General features: G+C 64.5%; 1 protein-coding gene across 2 annotated transcripts; it reads right to left on the reverse strand.

Annotated features, from left to right (window-relative positions):
- Window positions 1-419: 419 nt before the first annotated feature.
- On the reverse strand, window positions 420-17,758 carry SLC6A18 (solute carrier family 6 member 18). 2 transcript variants are annotated; one of them, XM_027073646.2, is made up of 12 exons: window positions 17,501-17,756; window positions 13,276-13,416; window positions 12,375-12,512; window positions 11,603-11,784; window positions 10,064-10,174; window positions 9,202-9,314; window positions 7,524-7,652; window positions 5,830-5,986; window positions 5,151-5,355; window positions 4,600-4,759; window positions 3,350-3,512; window positions 420-2,528 (listed from the first exon to the last, which is right to left on the reverse strand). In XM_027073646.2, exons 1-12 carry the CDS (start codon window positions 17,658-17,660, stop codon window positions 2,358-2,360), a joined length of 1,830 nt encoding a protein of 609 aa, XP_026929447.1. In that variant the 5' UTR covers window positions 17,661-17,756; the 3' UTR covers window positions 420-2,357. The 2 variants fall into 2 exon arrangements, 1 of the variants encoding a protein (XP_026929447.1); XR_008290150.1 differs by lacking the exon at window positions 420-2,528 and having other exon boundaries at window positions 3,388-3,512; window positions 3,916-4,759; window positions 17,501-17,758.
- Window positions 17,759-18,225: the final 467 nt, after the last annotated feature.

Here is an 18,225-nt window from a genome sequence, read left to right on the forward strand (position 1 = left end):
ACCCACTCATCCTCTACACACACCAGAGTCTTCTGGTACAGGTATTTTGTCGGCATTTTGCTCAGGATCACGAATCTGTTTTGAAGTGTTAAACCCTTGAAAAGACATGTGCTTGGTCAGGCTCAGTCACTGAAACTTCCTGGTTTTCCTCTTTCGAAAGCCACCGTGCGCACTGCCAGACCTCCTCCAGGTGAAACGTGGAAATAGGATTTGTAAAAGGCAAAGGAATTCAGTTTTCTGGCCTTCCTTAGATCTAAGCTGCATGTAGAGAAGCTCTTTCACTCATGCACCCTGCAAACGTGTGTGCAGTAGGTGAGTTCAAGGTGAGTAGCTCAAGAGGAGACATAGATGGTGTCCCCAGGACCCCCGAAGCACTGAGTGGTTTATCCCTTGAGCCCCGGTTCCTGCCCCTCCCTCAACTGCCATACCCCTGGGTGCGTGCTTGGCACCTGGCCACGTGGATACGCTCCTGTGGAGGACACTGTAGAGTAAAGGGCTTCCCAAACCTGGGTGCCCTCAGAATTGCCCAGGCACTGTAGGAGGTGGAGTAGTGACCCCCCAAGAGCACCTACTTCCTAACCCCAGAACCTGCAAGTGTTGTGTGACATGGCAAAGGGGAATTATGTGTGCAGGTGGGATTAGGTAGCTTATCAGTTGACCTCAAGATGGGGAGATCATGCTGAATTACCCAGGTGCACCCAGGGAGATCACAGGGTGAAAGGAGGACGGAGAAACATGGGGCGAAAAGACCCGCTGACCTCACTGGCTTGTCCAGGCAGGAAGGGGCCACGAGCCCAGGATGGCAGCATGGGGGCCAAGGCGCAGAGCTACCTGTGGGACTTGGGGCACATTTCGGGGGGGGCACTCTTGAGTTAAATCCTTTGTAATACTCAGCTCCACTTGGGAGTGGGGGAGGGGGCAAGAGCAGCCGCGACAGGCGTCCTGGACAGGGTCCCCTGTGACCCTCCAAGAGACTTTGTCGGCCGGGACTTTTCAGCACCCCGGACAGCGTTTGTCCTGCCCAACAACAGGAAGGCCATCCGTGGTCTCCTGTGGCAAAGTCACACAGCAAGCCTGTGTGTCGGGGCCCACCTCCTTAGATCTGATGCCTGGTTCACAGTGTTGTCAGAGGAGAGAGAGAGGGGAGGAGGAGGAGAGGAAGGAAATGGATGGAGGGAGCGAGGGAGGAATTGGATAGAAGAATGGAGGGAGGAAGGACCTGGGTGGCTCAGTTGGCTAGACATCTGATTTTTGATCTCAGCTCAGGTCTTAATCCCAGGGTCCTGTGCCCTCCTGTGCACCCCTTCCTCCAACTCTGTGTTGGGGTCCATGCTGAGCGAGGAGCCTGCTTGGGATTCTCTCTCTCCCTCCCTCTCTGCCCCTCCCCTGCTCTCACTCTCTTTCTCTCAAAAATAAACAAATAAATATTAAAAAAAATAAGAATGGAAGGACAGAGATGGGGGAGGGAGGGAGGAAATGGATAGATGGATGGAAGGAAGGGGTTGGAGGAAGGGGTGCATGGGAGGGCCGGTGGAGGTGGTGAGCATGCTGGAGCTGAGAAATGAGGAGGTGCCCCTGCACGGAGGCTGCAGGAGGCGTGGTGTGCAGTGAGTGGTGCCACTCTCCTCTGGAAACAGTAGGAACCTGTTTCTGTTCCTTCTTAACACATATTCGAGTCTCTGAGAAAGTGTTTAAAGGACAAAGGGTAGTGTTTCTCAGAAAGAAGGTCGGGAGAGCGGCCAGCACTCACTGGCGCTGGCTGTGGCTCCAGCCAGACCCCAGCCCTTGCCTGTGCTCACGCAGGGAGGACCCATCCTGGGATGGGAGTGGCTGGGCCATCGCTCTGCAAGGGCTCCCCGCACGTCGGTCATAGCAGACTCTGCCCACGCACAACCCAAGTGCTCCAGGCACAGAAAGGGGCTTCTGTGGGCGAAGGCTTCGCTTCAAGCTCACCATGGGGACAGCCTCCACTTTTCCTTGGAGGTCACCCTTCAGGCTCCCTCAACTCTTACGGTGCCAGGCCCTCGGCTGCACAGGCCCTGAGATGTCTTCACAGCAACCACACCCCCCCCCCCGCCCGTCCTTCTGCCCGTGGATGCCCTTGCTGGGCTCAGCATCTGGCCACCCAGGCGGCAGGGCCCCAGGAGCTGGACACCAGGCTCTCTCCCATTTGGAGGACAGTGTGGACCATGGGGATGGAGGCAGGCTGTACCCAGAGCAGGGTCTGGGGAGCGCGACGGTGTTGGGAAGCAGCAACCACAGGCCTCAGGATGGGGGCAGGTGTAATGTGAGCACGTGGCACACGGGCTGGCCCCCCCCCGCCACCCCCTGCCCAGCCCTCAGCAGGCCCCTCCACCCTACAGCTTCGGGCACCTGTCCCGCCCGGTGTCCTTCTTCCGTCTGTGTGCAGCGAGCAGCTGGGCCAGTGCCACGGCCGGGACCCACAGTATAGGCAGGAAGCACAGGAGGACACAGGCGGCCTGCACCCAGCCCGGGTAGGACTTCTCCTGCCGCGACGGGAACCGCACCTAGAGGGACACGCGGCCACGGTGACTGAGTGGTGTGGGGCGGCCTCACCCTGCCTCTTCTCCAGGGGAGGGGGCGCGGTATGGGGCCCTGAAGCCTCGTGGGGATTGGGGGTCTGGGGTTCGGGACACTGTGCCCTGCAGAGAGCCTCCCACCGGCCTGAGGGGCTGCTCCAGCCTGACCTGCTGGACGCGGGCGGACCCTGTGCCCCCCCGCCCCCCGCTCCCTTCTCTGTAAGGCGGGGCAACACCGCCCACCTGACTTGAGGCACCTCTTTTGAGGCCAACGTGAGGCGCTAGCGTGTGAATCTGATAGGGCAAAATTCGTGAAAATTCTTGACAAATGTGCCACTGCTCCTTCTGCAGTGTCTGGCAATGTCACACTGGGGAGAAGACGCTGCAGCACAGACGAAGTTTTGAGGGGCCGGTCGGGGCGTCACAGCTCCGAGTGCAGCCCAGGGGACAAGGGCTGGCCCCAGGGAGTGACCTATGCTCCTGTCCTCACGCGGCTTGGTGGCAGCTCAGTGACACGCATCCTGCACACCTTCCTTCAACTCGGACCAGGAGTGGGCATCCGTGGGCCAGCCCCAAGGTGTGTGCGAGGGGTGGCTCAAGGCCACGTCCCTGCGTGAGCCGCTCCAGGATCTGAGGGTTGCTCTGGTCCCCCCACCACTGACCGGGGCCCACGGCCCCTGCCGGAGTCAGCTCTGACGCCCCGTGGGACTCTGGAGTTCCGGCGGCCTAGGGTCTCGGCAAAGGCGGCCCACAGGGTCACGCAGGGCAGCACCGGGGAAGGGCCGGGCCAGGCCCCCCAGAGGACGTACGTATTGGGTGTCCCAGGCCTTGTAGCTGAGCGGCGTCCGGGCCAGGGTGGCAACGTAGGCCACAAAGATGGTGAGCAGTAGCAGCGGGCTGACAACCTTCCAGGTCACCTGCCAGTAGAGGCCGGGCCGCCTCCCAGTCATGCTCTCTACGTCATCGCTGAACCTGCCACAGGGACACCGGGCTCGGGCTCACAGGGCCACTGAGATGTGGCCCACGGGGCCGCCCCCACCTCCGCGCTGAACTTTCTGAGCCGCCGCCAGCTGGGGCAGCACTCTCGGGTCCTGACGGGGACTCACCCCACCCCCCCAGGCCTGCGTGGAAAAGGTCCGAGCAATCAGATCGACCAGTCGGGGGAGAGGGCTGGACAGGCGGGCCTCCTGGGGCCTCCCAGCCTCTGCCAACCCCAAGGAGGAGGCCGGCCCGGGCCCTAGTAAGTTGCCCCGGGCAGGCCCCGTGGACCTCCCCCTGAGGGAGGCTCCAGCTGCCGAGAGACAGTGTGGGCAGTGGAGCCCCGACGAGCCCCAGCCGTCCTGAGACCCCATGGCTGCTTGTACCCAGGGCTCACCATGTCTCCCCACGTTGTGGGCCAGCCCCGCTCCTGCCTCTCTAGGTGGCCAGCGTCCCTCCTTGGGACGAGACCTCTGGCTCCTGTACCCACAGAGTAGCGATGAAGGCCCTGGCATGCAGGGCCTCCCGGGACCCCTTGAGGAACAAGGACAGAGGTCACAACTGCTGGGACCATCTGAGCAGGGCTATGGTTGGGGCAGCAGGTGTGTGATAGGTGAGACTGACAGGTGTGAGTATAGGTGCGAGTACAAGTGTGAGCGTAAGTGGGACAGGTGTGAGTCCAAGTGGGACAGATGGGCACGGATGTGGGGACAGGTGTGAGCGCAGGTGTGCAGTGGGCCGACGCGGGCGGGATGGGCGGGACCAAGAAGGGCGTTCTCAGAGGCCTCTGGGATGGGGGCGACCTTAGCAACCTGCCCTGCCTGGTTGGAGACCAGCCATCTTGCCACCACCACCGCCCCCCCCGCCCCGCAGAAAGTTGAAGGTCGCACAGCCAGGGGGAGCAGAGCCCTCAGGGCGCTTCTTGGGAGCTCTGGGAGCCGCCCCGTTTATTTTGGGGAGAGGCTCAGGCAGTCCCGCCCCGTCCTGTGCTGCCCGGGAGACCAGCTGCTGGATGCCTGGACGCCGTACCCTCAGGGGCGCGGGGAGCAGAGGGCGGGGCCCCGAGGGGCGGCTTACTCACCGCTGCACCCCATAAACGTAAGCCACCCCGACCACTTCAAAGAACGCAAAGACCATGAGGTTCAGAGGCGCAGCGTAGTTGTCGAAAATCTCCAGCCAGTAGTTTCCCGACTGCAGCGTGAAGCAGATCGCCGAGAGGAAGCAGACCAGGCAGGCCAGCCCTGGGGGAACGGGGCCCCATGGTCTGAGCGGCACCCGGCCTCCGCGGCCCCCGCCCCGGCCCGTGCGCCCCCTCTCCTCGTCCGCTCCTCCCGCCGCCGCCCTGTGCCGTGGCCAGAGACAGGAGGGCACGGGATGGCGGCTTGGCGTCGGTGAGCAGTGCTGGGGCCGGTCGGGGGTGGGGGGGCCGGTCTGCGCCTGCCCGACCCCCTGCTCTCCTGTGCTGGCCCTCGTGGGCTGCTGGGTCAGGGAGAGAGCCACCGAGACCGGCCCCGAGGGGTGACGAGCCAGACCCAGCCTTCCCCCGGGACCGGGCCACAGCCCCAGAGCCTTTGTGGACGAAGGGTATCGGGATGGCGGGTGGGAGGACGGGGGATGGGCCCGTCCACTCACCAGTCAGGACCTCCTTGGGGATGAATCTGTGCGTGACCCCCATATCCAGGAGTGGCGTAATGATGCTCTCCATGTTCCCGAACATGGACGACAGGCCCAAGGTGAACAGCATCCCAAAGAAGAGCACGGCCCAGCCGGGGGCCCCCGGCATGTGGAGGATGGCTTCCGTGAAGATGATGAAGGCCAGCCCCGTGCCGGAGGCGCTCTGCAATGCACATGCGCCAGCAAGCCCCAGGTGACACACCGTGGTGACCGACAACCCCCCCCCCAAGGGGAAAGCAGCGGCCCCACCCTTTCTGGCCGCAGGACCAGCCACAGCTGTGCCCCTGAGGGGACAGAACCTCTTCCCCTTTAACACCTCGCAGCCAGCGGGTGACCGCGGGCCCCGGGACGTTGGGCTCAGGTGCCCGTCAGCTGCCCCAAGAACCCGCCTTCTGATGGCCCACGCCAGCCTGCTGCCCCACCCGCGTGACCCGGGCTCTGCGCACCAGCAGCAGCCGGTGTCCCGGGCCGGCCCACCCCAGCCTGCTGCCCCCGCCAGACACACTGCATCTGAGGCCACAGGCGCTCTGGAAGCCACGCCTGGCCGAGGCACGGGGTCGGCCCAGTGTCCTTTATCCACAGCCCGCAGGCCGGTCTGGGCCAGGCCTGTGGAGAAGGTTTGCGGCCCCTCAGGTACCTTGTCCAGAAAGTCTTCCAGGCGGCAGGTCTCCAGGCAGAGCCGGGCCACCGTCTCGGGCTGGGTGGCGTTCAGGTGCGAGAGGACGGCAGCATAGTCGTCCCTGTTGACGCTCTGGTCCGGGAGCTCGAACGCGTTGATGAGCCGGAGGATGTTTCTGCAGAGACAGAGGCCGGCGCACGATGGGCTGGGCGCCCTGCACCCCGGAAGCACCCAGGAGGACAGCAGCACTCGCAGGGGGTGCTGAGGGACCGGGCCTGCGGGGACGCTCCCCGAGGGCCACAGTGGGGTGGTGGCAGCACCCTGGCCTCCTCGACCTGGGCCCCGGGGCGGCGCCCTGGAAGTGTTTCAGGAAGAACCGGGGCCCCTGCTTTCCAGCCGCCTGCTGCCTCCGTCAGTCGCTCCCAGTTTTCAAGGCTGGCGGCTCACGCACAGGCTGGTGGGCGTCCCCGGGCGTTTCGATCTGCCCACTTGCTGTGTGCGTCCGTGACCCTGACGTTAGGACCGGTGCTGCTTCTGGGGTTGGCAGCGGCCGGGCCCAGAGTTGCACCGACGCCCTGCCTTCCGCGAACACCTTCACGGTCCGCTCAGCGCCGTCGTGACCGCGCTTTTGTGCTCTTTGCCGGTGATTTGCTATTTAAAATGTCCCCCGAGTGCGGCGCTCGAGTGCTGTCTGGTGTCCCACGTGCCAGGCGGCCGAGCCGGGGCACACAGGGGAGCCTCGTCAGCCCTGCCGGAGTCACTGCCGCCACCCTGGGCAGTGTCCACGGACCGACACTCGTTCACAGTGCTCCGTGGAAACAGCTGGAAGTACTGACCCCCCCGGCCCCCACTGGGGGTCACGCTGTTCACCGTGTGGGCGCTGCAGCCTCTGGAACATTCCGCAGCGTGCACACACCCCGCTGTGCCCAAGCTCAGGCTGCCCGTGGCGCAGCTGCTCTGTCAACCCCCTCTGCCCTCAGCGTGGCCCGAGCGTGGTCAGAACAGGTGGCGCTGTGGACAGGGGCCTGGTCGTGGGGCCACTCTGGGCGCTGTGGGCGCTTGGCAGCTGGTACAGGGTGTGCCTCTGCTCCGCTCTGGTTTCTGGCGGGTGAGCCACTGCCGTCTGCAAGCTAGAATCAGCCGTCTTGGCACAGCTGGGCCATCGATGCAGTAGCTCCAAATGTGAGGCCACCCCGACCGCCTCCATGTCCTGGGCTGTTGTGGCAAATGACCACAGACGGCCTCGAAGCAACATTCATCCTCCCCCAGCTCTGAGGCCGCAAGTCCCAGGTAGGGGTGTGGGCAGGGCTGCGCTACGTCCTGAGGCTCCAGGGGAGGGTCCTTCCTGCCTCTTCCAGCCCCTGGTGCCCCAGGCGTCCCTGGGCTTGTGGCCGTGTCCCTCCAACCCCTGTCTCTCTCATCCCATGGCCTCCTGCGTGTGCGTGTTCACGCGTGTGTGCACACACGCATGCCCCTGCCTGTCTCTCATGAGGAGCCCGCTCACTGGGTCAGGTCCTCACTCAGCATGACCTCATCTTAACCCACATCTGCCAAAGACCCCACGTCCGCATCAGGTCACATTTCAGGCTGTGGGTGGACGCGGGCTTCTGGGGACTCTCCACCTCACTCCCTAGGGATATAAGGGTGGTAGTGTGGGGCCCTGTGCTCCGCGGACACCTCACCCTCAGAGCCACCATGGGCACCGTGCTCACCTGTCCAGGCAACGCCCATGGTCATTGGCCGCCTTGAATCCCAGAACAGAAAACATAGCAATGGACGCGTAGAGGGAGGTCAGGCTGTTGACCAGGGAGATGATCACTGCGTCCTTCTCACAGTTGTTCCTGGCGGACACACGCACACTGTGCCGCTGTGCTCTGGGCCACTACGCACACACCCCCCCACGCCCCACCCTGCACACGGAGCTGGTATGCCGGCGGCCCTGAGCGCCGGCGCTGTTCCCGACGGTCTCCGGAATGGCTCGGACCCCTCCCCACTGACCCCTCCCTGCCCACACCACCCTGCTGACCCCTCCCTGACCACACCTCCCTGCTGACCCCTCCCTGACCACACCTCCCTGCTAACCCCTCCCACTGACCCCTCCCTGACCACACCTCCCCACTGAGCCCCTCCCCACTGACCCTTCCCACTGACCCCCTCCCTGCCCACACCTCCCTGCTGACCCCCTTCCCATTGACCCTTCCTCACTGACCCCTCCCTGACCATACCTCCCTGCTGACCCCCTCCCATTGACCCTTCCTCACTGACCCCTCCCTGACCACACCTCCCTGCTAATCCCTCCCACTGACCCCTCCCTGACCACACCTCCCCGCTGAGCCCCTCCCCACTGACCCTTCCCCACTGACCCCTCCCTGACCACACCACCCTGCTGACCCCTCCCTGACCACACCTCCCTGCTGACCCCCTTCCCATTGACCCTTCCTCACTGACCCCTCCCTGACCACACCTCCCTGCTAATTCCTCCCACTGACCCCTCCCCATTGACCCCTGCCCTGACTACACCTCCTCACTGAGCCCCTCCCCACTGACCCTTCCCTGCCCACACCTCCCTGCTGATCCCTCCCACTGATCCTTCCCTGCTGACCCCTCCCACTGACCCCTCCCTGACCACACCTCCCCGCTGACCCCCTCCCTGCTAACCCCCACCCCAAAAGCCTCCCTGCCACGCACCCACCCCAGCTCAGGGCTGTGGATTGGCTAAAGCCCTCAGCCCCCACCCTGCCCCCAAGGCCTGGGCACAGGTCGCTGAGGATGACACAGGGCACCATGGAGCAGCCTTGCTGAGACGGTCTCCGTGTGAGAGAGCACCCGAGCCCCTTGGAGCAGGCTGGGGCGGTCACTTGTCAGGGGCAGTCGTGCGAAGCACCCAGGCCCAGCACCCGCATCCCCACCCCTGCGCCTCTGAGGGGAGAGGTTCTGGCCTCTGCGTAGAACCACGTTCGTGTGGAGGTGGCCTGGTTTACGACGCGGCGGATGGTGCATTAGTGACCGAGCAGCTCGGGTCTCCCCCAGGAGGTGGAGAGTGAGCAGTGACCAGGGAGGCTGACACACACTGGATTTCTGCTTTTCTGGCCTTGTGCATGGCACACATACATGGTCCCGTTGGCGTCAGCCTCCGTTACGGCCTTGTCCCTGGGATTGATTATCCGGCACTCTTCCTCTGGAACACGCCAGAAGCTGCCGTAGGGGCCCTAACCCCAGCCCTCAGGGGATGGCTGAGTAGCTGGTGGAATCCCCACGAGTCCCTTCTTATCACAGGTTCACAGCAGTTCATCCTCCCCCTGCGCAGGGTGTTCCGACGCGGGTGCTCTGTGCTGCTCCCAGGAGCTTGGGGACAGGAGGCCCGGAACCCGCCCTGAGTCCGGCCCCTACCTGTGCGGGTTGTAACTCGCAAAAGCGATGTGTCCTCCGAAGGCCAGGGACAGGGAAAAGAATATCTGTGTGGCTGCATCCAGCCACACGCGGGGGCTCTGGAGAATCCGCATCTGGAAAGACAGGGGGACCCCGTTGTGCAGCAGACAGGCCACACTGACCGGGGAGCCCACAGCCCCGGATGTCCCAAACGGGACATGTTAAACCCACGGTTCCCATCTGCGTGGGGCACACGGGCTCTGAGAACGCGGCCGACGGGCCTCTCAGGGCTGAGGTCCCAGTGACAAGACGCGGGCATGCTTCCTCTGCTCCTGGAAGACGTGGGGGCTCTGAGCGACTGAAGGGCCCCGGCAGCTCCACGTGCACGCGCTCCCTGGTGTTTCTGCTGCGGGGGACGGGACGGGCAGGCCGAGCCCACACCCTGTGCGGCCCCCGGAAACTCCCAGGGGACGCCGGGGGCCCACAGAGCGTGGGGTGGTCTAGGAGGGTGCAGGCTGCGGCCCTTTACCTGGCGGGGTGCACGCAGCGGGAGAAGCCCTTGGAGGTGGGGGGTCTGGGCACTAGGGGTGGGACGTCCGGGGCCCCGGCCAGCTTCTCCTTTGAACCCCACCCGCAACATCCCTCAGGCACCAAAGTCCACGTGTCACGAACCAAGCCCTCCGTCTGCTCCCTGCACTCTGACCCTACCCTCCTCCCTGAGACCCCATAGCATCCCCCCCGCCCTCACCCCCACACGGCCCCGGGTGCCCTGGCCTGTGGCTCACGGCCATGCACATGGCCAGGGGATGGAGTGAGCTGGGCTGGGCTCTGGGTCTGACTCAGGTGTTTCCAGAAGCCCAGACTTCAGTTCAGACCAACTTACATCTGGCGTGAACAGGTACGTTAACCCTTTGACCGCCCCAGGCAGGCTGAGTCCTCTGATAAGGAAGATTGTCAGGACCAGGTAAGGGAACAGGGCTGTGAAATAAATTGCCTTAAGAGAAAAAAATCGTTAGACTTTGCAATGGTATCTGTTCGGTACAAAACCTTTAAGAGGCAGACGTGACGTGAACGCCTCAGTGGCCAGGCTCCCGTCTCTCATCCGGGATTCAGGCTGGGGGGAGGCGGCCAGCAGCCCGGGGCCTGGGGGTGTGGGCCCCAGTCAGTCTCTGAGGGTTGGGGGCTCACGGGGACGGTCACACATGGGTTCACATATGCCCTTGTGTCTGTGTGTGGGCACGGTCCCCATGGGGCAGATGGGCCTCCCTCCTCCCCACCCCCCCCGGGCCCACAAGTGGCCACTTCGCAGGGACCACACACCCACCCGCACCCCTTTCCCCAGCCTAGGACCAGGGCCCCGTCAGGTGTGGTCAGGGGTCCACACAGAAGGAATCCGCAGACGACGGACGGTCTTCCCTCCCCACCGCCCCCAGGTCCCCGAGCACAGACTGACTGGGGAGTCGCCCGGGTGCCTCTCTAGGGCATCTGCCGCAGGGTCATTTGGAGTTTCTGGCTGGCTTGTTGGGCCTCACGGTTGCTTTGGTCTAATTCAGTCATTCCGGTCGTCTAAGTCATGAAGATGCTCACGTGAGAGCAACTATAATGCTCACACCCGACTGAGTAAGTGTGCAGGCACGTGCACACGCCGGGATCTGTGTGAGAGGGCACAGCTGTGTGCCGGGAGCCGCGTCGCTGGCGTTGTGAGGGGGGATGCATGAAGCCCCGGGCCTGTCCGCGCCCCGAGAGAAGAGAGGGTGCACGCCCGAGGTGGGCTCGTGGGCCCGGGGCCCCCTGGGTCCTCTCTGCTCTGGAACCATGTAACTATCGCTACAAGACGGTAAGCTGTTGAACACAAATGTGCCAGCCATGCACCCGCTGCTCACAGCAGTGTTTGTGAAATGTGTGCCAGTCGGGGGAAAGCGGAGGGGGCAGTGCAGCGGGAGCGAGGGCCCCTGCCTCACTCGGTGGGCAGCATCGCTCCCAGAGGGACTGATGGCCGAGCCCCGAATCCATCCCTGAGACTGAACGGTCGCCGCCGAGAAGCTGGCACAGGACGTGGACGGGCATCACCAGAAGTACCCGGGGACCGGGAGAAGCGGGGACGGAGAAGGGAGGGGACCCGCGGGACACAGGATGGCGGGCTGAGACCAGATTCAGAGTCGCACCAAACGCAGATGGTCTGAACAGCCAAACAAGGGCAGGGACTGCCAGCCCAGGAAAAGAAGCAAGACCCGAACCGGGTGTGTCGACAAGAAACACACCTGACACGTAGAGACCCGAACAGGTTAAAAGGAGAAAGCGAAACACCTGCCACGTTCACAGAGCGGCGCAGGGTCCTCACATCTGCACCCTCCCAGCACAGCCTCCCAGCAAACACTGAGCCGAAGGGAGCTGGGCAGTGGGGTCCGCCCCAGGGGCTCACCTTCCCCGTGGATTCGATGCCCCTGATGACACACAGGTACACGACGGCCCAGGACGCGGCCAAGCAGGCCAGCAGCCGCCACTGGATGGAGCCGCTGTCGCTGATGTCGGCCGTGATGTTCAGCGTCCGCCGGTACCAGAAGTAGCTCACGGGGCTGCTGGCCTGGCACTCTGCCTCGAACCCTGGAACCCGGGAGGGCCCGTCAAGGGCTGGCCACGGGGCTTGGGCCTGGATCCGGGCTCTGCAGGCCTCCGCCCGGGGGTGCAGTTCGTAGATAATTGTCCTGGGGCTGCTGGCCGAGCACCAGGCACAGCAGGTGAGACCCGTGCCCTCTGCTGCCCAGGGTGTCCAGCTGAGGCCTAGAGGGCTGACCCGGGGAGCTCCAGGGCCCAAACTTGCCCGCCCCCCCCGCCCAGTCTGGCCTTGTTCAGAACATGCCAAACTCAAGTTAGTATCAGCAGAGGCAGGAAGGGAAGGGGGGGTTGCACAGCTGGGCAAGCCAACTGGAAGACAGCTTTGACACTCTCCCCTGACGGAGCGCTTGGCCCAGGTCTGGACTTAAGTCAGCAAGAGCCGAGGTGACAGCCACTCACCCTCCCGTCTCCGGGCAAGCACGAAGCTGTGCTGTGAGTACAGGGGTCCCTGGGGGCCCCGGGTCCATCAGGGGTTGGAGTCAGTGGGGTGAGAACGGGATTTCAAATGTGATGCTTCGGGGAGCCCGTGCGGGGCCCCTGGGAGCCAGGGCACTGAGCCTCCCAGCCCTCAGCACTACCTGTGCGGTTGAGGTCCAGCGGGCACGAGCCCCAGGGGAGCGGGTTCTGGAAGGAGTTGAGGAAATACCACAGCACCCACGTCAGGACGATGTTGTAGTACAGGCTGACCAGAAAGGACACGGTGAGGCAGCCCAGCCCTGCGGACGGGTGACAGTCGGCGCCTCGCCGGGGTCCCGGCCACCCCGCTCCTCCTCCCTGCCGTCCCCAAGGCCTCCCGCTGCCCGCCCCGCCACTGGCCTGCCTCTGGCCGCACGCACTCGGGGGCCACACGCCGTTTTCGCGGCCACGTGGCACTGCCCTCAGCTGCACTACGGTCTGCGCTTCCGCTGGCCTCCCGGGGAGGCCGTCGGGAGGCACCGTAGCCACCTTGCGGGGGGTGTCGTGTCACAGACCCAGGGGTGCCGCTCGGCACCCCCCCTGCAGCACCCCAGGCCTGGGCCTCTCCTCTGCCCGGGGCCTCCCCGGATACTCGGGAGCTCCCAGGATGTGTGGGCTCGGCGCCTGTGGGACACACACCCACGTGACCGGGGACAGCCTGCTGCCTGCCTCCTCCTCGCGCTCTCTGGGCTCACCCCACACGGCGCCCCGCACCCGGGTCCCCGCTTGGGCTTTGGGGGAACAAAACGGCCTCCTGGGATGGGCGTCCTCAGACCGTGACTGGAGCTAGCTTCACAGGGGCGCCACCGCATGCGTGTCCTGCCCGGTCACGTCCTGCGTGCGTGTCCTGCCCCGTCACGTCCCCATCACGTCCCCATCACGTCAGGGCATCTTTGGGGCGGGTGTGAAGCCACCAAGCATGGCCTGGCGTGACAAGCTGACACGGGGCTCCCGCGGGACCCGCGGTCTCCCGCCCTCCCAACCGCTACGGGTCGGGGGGGGGCAGGGGTGGGGGCAGCCTACCCACTCCGCCCAGGTAGGGCGACACGGCCTTCCACACCCCGACGCTGCCTGTCCGCAGGTGCTGGCCGATGGCCAGCTCGATGTGGAAGAGTGGGATTCCCTCGAGGACCAGGGCGATGAGGTAGGGGATGAGGAAGGCCCCTGCGAAGACACAGTGGTCACCGGAGGGTCACTGTCTGCCCGGTGGGGCCTCGGGCTCGGGGAGAGGTACCCGCGGCCTCCTGAGAGGGGACCCGGGCCTGCACGTCGGGCCCTGGTTCTGCCACCGTTTGAAGTTGCTCGACACGTCCCACTGTGTGACGCTGTGGCGGAGGGTTTCCCGCCACAAAGGGCAGTCTTGTCCTTACGGGGACGCCCCGAACCCCCGTTACGGGCCCTCCTGTGACGTGGGGCTGCTCCGTGCTCTTGGGGGAGCGCTGGAGCACGGTGACGTCCCACCTGAGTACGGGCTGGGACCTGTCTCTCCACGCCTTGGGCCGAGCGGGGCCTCTGCTCCCTGTCCGGGCGCTGGGAGGTGTGGGGCGGGGGCTCCAGAGGCCTCCAAGGGGACCCACACGGGGTGGGCCTCCAACAGCACCCCTGGGGCGGCTGGGGGAGCTACGCCTTTCCACGTGGTGAGCCAGCTGTAGAAGGAGCGGAAAAGCCACGGGGTTGAGGAGTGAGGCGCCCGGCCTCTCCTGGAGCCCACAGCCCCGAGGGGTCCGACCTGGTCGCCTGGGGGGGCTCCTGTGGGGAGATGCCGGTTCCCTGAATCCCGCTGGACTCCGAGATGCTCTCATTCTGCCGGGGGGAGGGAGTCCCGGTCCCGCTATGGTGGGAGCCGCATTTTCTTCCAGGTAACCACAGTCCGTGGACACACTGGCCCTTAGACGCTCCGGGACTGACAGCCACTCCTCCCCCCTGCATGCACGGGCCTCAGAAACGCCAGGGAACCACACTAGCCGAAATGGGTGCAGGGCAGCGACCGTGCTCCCCGCGTCTGCCTGGCTCGGCTGAGACTGACTCTCCCCCATGAGCCGCGGGCTTGCCCTCATCGTCTGCCAGCCTCCCCCTCCTCTCTTGGGTCGCCATCAGACGTTTTGACATGGAGTTGGGGCCCCGGACGGGGCTACATGGCTACAGAGCCCTCAGCCCACATAAGCTTCTGCACAGGGCTCCCGTGTTTGGGGCAAAACAGTGCTTGCTGGGGTCGTCCATGTAGCAGCGAACAGGTGGAGGGTCAGGAAAGTACAATTCTGAGGACACTCGGCCTCAGTGGCCACCCCGGGGAGGGGCGGGGAGGGGACAGGGCCTCAGGGGCTGGCTGAGGTCAGTCCGGCAGGGACCACCTAGGAGGGGCAGGGCCGGGGAGGGGTGGGGAGGGGAGCTTGTCTTCGTAGCTAAGCTGGTGCAGCTGAGTCTGCCGTGCTTGGGGGAGAAGAAACAGAGCAGGTCTGTGATTACAGAGACCGTGCGGTTAGGAGGGGGCATCTCTGTGCGTGAGGGGCATGTAAGCCCTACCCAGAGAGCGTGCCGACCGCGGCTTAGGTGAAAACCGCGCCTGTCGGGGGATGGCTGCTGGTCCCAGGAGGACCCAAGCATGTGCTTAGAGGAGTGGGACTCGAGCCCCACCAGACCTCCAGGCTGGCGATTCGGTGGGCTGTGCCTCCGAGCGGAACGTCCACGAGACCCCGAGCCTCCCGGTTTGGAGAGCTTCCAGGCCGGTGAACACAGGCGGTGCTGGGAGGGCACTGCGCCGGGGGCTCTGTCACCCCCACACCTGGCCCCGTGCACGCCTTCCGTCTGGCGGCTCCTGAGCCGTGTTCCTTATAAAAATCTGGTAACAGTAGCGAACTGCTCTCCTCAGTTCTGTGAACCTGAGGTGGGGCTGGGCGCAGCCCTGAGTTTGTAGCAAAGTCAGGTAAGAGCTGTGGGTCAGCAGGGGACCCGCCACTTGAGGTCCGATCCTGAGCTGGGGGCCGTGCCGTGGGCCGAGCCCTCGACCTGAGGGGTCTGTGCTCAGTTCAGGGAGATGCGGCGGAAACGGGTTAAATTCTGCCGAGTCTCGGAGAACCAGTTGGTGTGGCAAACACCCTCACGCGTCTGCCGTCCGAGCTCGAGAGAAGCGAGAACTTTTCTTGTCTCGTCCCCGCCGGTCTCCGGGGCCCCTGAGACCACACTTCACGTGCCCACGCGGGGCGTCTGGGAGAGCCCCGTGCATCACCAGTGCCATCACCACGTGAGGGTGCCGGAGGCGACGTGCACCCGTCCCACGTGCTCAGCAGGTGGAGGAAAAGACGGCCCGTGCGTTCAGAGCCCCACACTGCTGAGGATCAGCCGATCAGGATGGAGAGAACGGCCAGGGGACAGAGGAGAAGACAGGAGAGTGATGTGCTGTCCGTGTGGACGGTTGACGCGGTGTTGCCAGCGAGAAATCCTTCCCCACGCAGTCCAGACCCCACCCGACGCCTGCGAAGCCCCGAGAGTCTCGTGCGCGTTGACGACCCGGCCGTAAAGGTCACGTGGGAGGTCAACAGCCAATACAGAAGCCGGTGCAAGAGAAGAGCATGGCGACTCTCCCTACTGGACGGCCAACCGCAGTGATTAATTCCGTGCGACTTTCCGGGCAAGGTTCTGTCGCCTGGATGGAGCCTCCGGAAACGGAAGTCCGGAACGCGGCAGTGCGGAAATCCTGGACCGCTCACGAGATGACCCACTTGTGTTGCCACAGACGCAGTTAGAAGGGTTCCTGGGCTGAAGCCCGAGACCCCAGCAGGTGCGCGAAGAGGCCACTAGCGGGTTCCACGTCCCTTTCTCTGGGAAGCGCTGACCGCTCACCAAGAAGCCGGGTGGGTGTGAGAGAATCACGTGGAGGTGCGCCCAGGGTTTTGCTCAATTCTGTGACGATGTTGCCCTTTACAGACCTGAATAATCACTAATGAGAGAGAAAGTATCCACCCTCAGGAGCGTGAGTTCGCGCAAAATAAAAATGTGATCTGTTATCTGCTTATCACTTACATCTTCTTATCGAAATATTCAGTAGTGGCCAAAGTGAGACAAAATAGGGCATTCTCACACGTGAGGGTTCCTTGTTCAGGAAAAGTAGGAGTTTCGAAACGTATTTCCCGACATTTCACCGAGAGTTTTCACACCTGGAAATAGGGCCTAAAGGAAGCATTTAGACACCAGGACCCCCTAGAGCCCAGGTGCCGGGGACTCAGACACCCTGAGCCCTCGGGGAAGGCAGCCCAGCGCATGGCCTGCGGCGATGAGGGTTCCGGAAGGTACGTCCCTGGACGGTCCCGGCACGTCACAGGGCTGAGCCAACGGGCTCCCGTCTGTGTAGGCTCGACACGGCGCACGGGGCTGCACGGGGGCCTAGGGAGCGAGCCGGTCTTCCGCCCCGGGCTTTGCATGATCCGTGCCAAGGAGCCTCTACTCTCAGGCGCCCGCCCGCCCCCGCCCCCACGGAAGCTCCAACACCTGTGGGCCAGCCGTTCCAGGACACGGGTCTCTTCCAGCTTCTGGTAATCAGAACAAAACTAATAAACCTTCCAGAAGCAGTATCCTCATAAACAGGGAAGCCATGCCAGACGGTGGCCCGGCCACGCGGCTGCCGGCGACCCCCACCCACATTCCCCCACCATGGCCTGACCACTGTCTACCGCTGCCAGGGGGGCCACTGTGTGCCCTTGAAAGCGGGAAGGACGACTCCCCATCGGGAAAGGGCGGCGTGGGGTCACCCGTGCAGATTTCCATTTCTTCTGGGGGGGCCGACGAATCTCCCCTGCAGGAGACGCTCCCCACATTGCCAACTGGATGCCTGGGGGACCCGGGAAGATTGCCCCGTGGGACTGTTGGGGGCCCTCGGGTCTTATAGGTGCAGAAGGAGGCTTGAGGGCAAGTTGACCTGGCACCAAAACCAGACGGGGCCCAAGGTCAGACCCCGGAAAAGGACCAGCCTGGCCCGGGCGACGTTCCGTGTCAGCTCCCGAGGGCCCTGGGTGACAGGGCGGTTGCCTGACACCACCTCGGACTTGGGAAGAGATGAGGGCGGTCTGGCCGTGCAAAGGACGGGCGGTAGGCAGCCCGACCAACGCGCACCTGCAAACCTCAGGGGAACTCGGGGGAGGGCGGTGTGCAGAAAGCACCCCTGAGTCCCGTAAGGCCGAGACGCCCTCGGACTGGACCTCGAGGGCCGGGATGCCCCCCGGGGACGGGCCCGGAGGCCCAGCCCACGGCTCACCTCCCCCGTACGTCTGGCACAGGTACGGGAACCTCCAGATGTTGCCCAGGCCCACGGCAAAGCCGATGCAACTCAGGAGGTACTGCAGCCTGTTGTCCCAGCTGGGCCTCTCGTGCCCGCCGCCGGCCCTGCGTGGGTCTGGGCCCAGGGCGCACGCCATGCCTGCCACTCGCTCCCTCACGGTCCCCCTCACACCCCACGTACGTCCGCGTTATTTAAAGGAAAACCAGTGGAGCCAGTTAATTGGTAACTCGGGCCAGGCTCCTGCTCTAACTCGGGCGGTTGCTCCCTGACCCCACGGCCTCTGCCCACCCCCCACCCCCCCGCCCCCCGGCTCCTGCCCGGCCGGTGCGCCACCACCTCGAGAACATGCCCGCAGGGGCTTCCTGCTCGCTGTCGGGGACCTGCAGGCCCCCAGCACCGGGGCACGTTGGGTTGTTTTATGAAAATCGTTGCCCTTCTCATCAACTGATTGAGACACGGTTGCAGCCTCACACGTCGCCATGAGCAGTGGCCGAGCCCAGGCCCCGCGCCCTCACCCGCTTTCCCCCGATGGCAGACACCCTGTCCAGTCCCAGTGGGACGCTGACCGGTCACCTCGGCACACGCCCGCCACCTGAGGGTCCTTCCCGGCCCCGTCTCTCCTCTGCACTGCACCATCATCTCAAGAAGGTTATGCGAGCGGCACCCGCGTGTGGGACCTGGGGGCGGGCCTGCGCCACGCG

Source organism: Acinonyx jubatus, chromosome A1, assembly GCF_027475565.1.
Source record: "Acinonyx jubatus isolate Ajub_Pintada_27869175 chromosome A1, VMU_Ajub_asm_v1.0, whole genome shotgun sequence".
NCBI lineage: Eukaryota > Metazoa > Chordata > Mammalia > Carnivora > Felidae > Acinonyx > Acinonyx jubatus.

Coding starts and splice junctions, on each gene's coding strand:
- SLC6A18 (XM_027073646.2), bottom strand. CDS start 17,660: ATGGCGTGCGCCCTGGGCCCAGACCCACGCAGGGCCGGCGGCGGGCAC. Junction 5,987..7,523: donor CATGGGCGTTGCCTGGACAG/GTGAGCACGGTG, acceptor CTGTCTCTGCAG/AAACATCCTCCGGCTCATCA. Junction 4,760..5,150: donor CCCCAAGGAGGTCCTGACTG/GTGAGTGGACGG, acceptor CCGTTCCCCCAG/GGCTGGCCTGCCTGGTCTGC.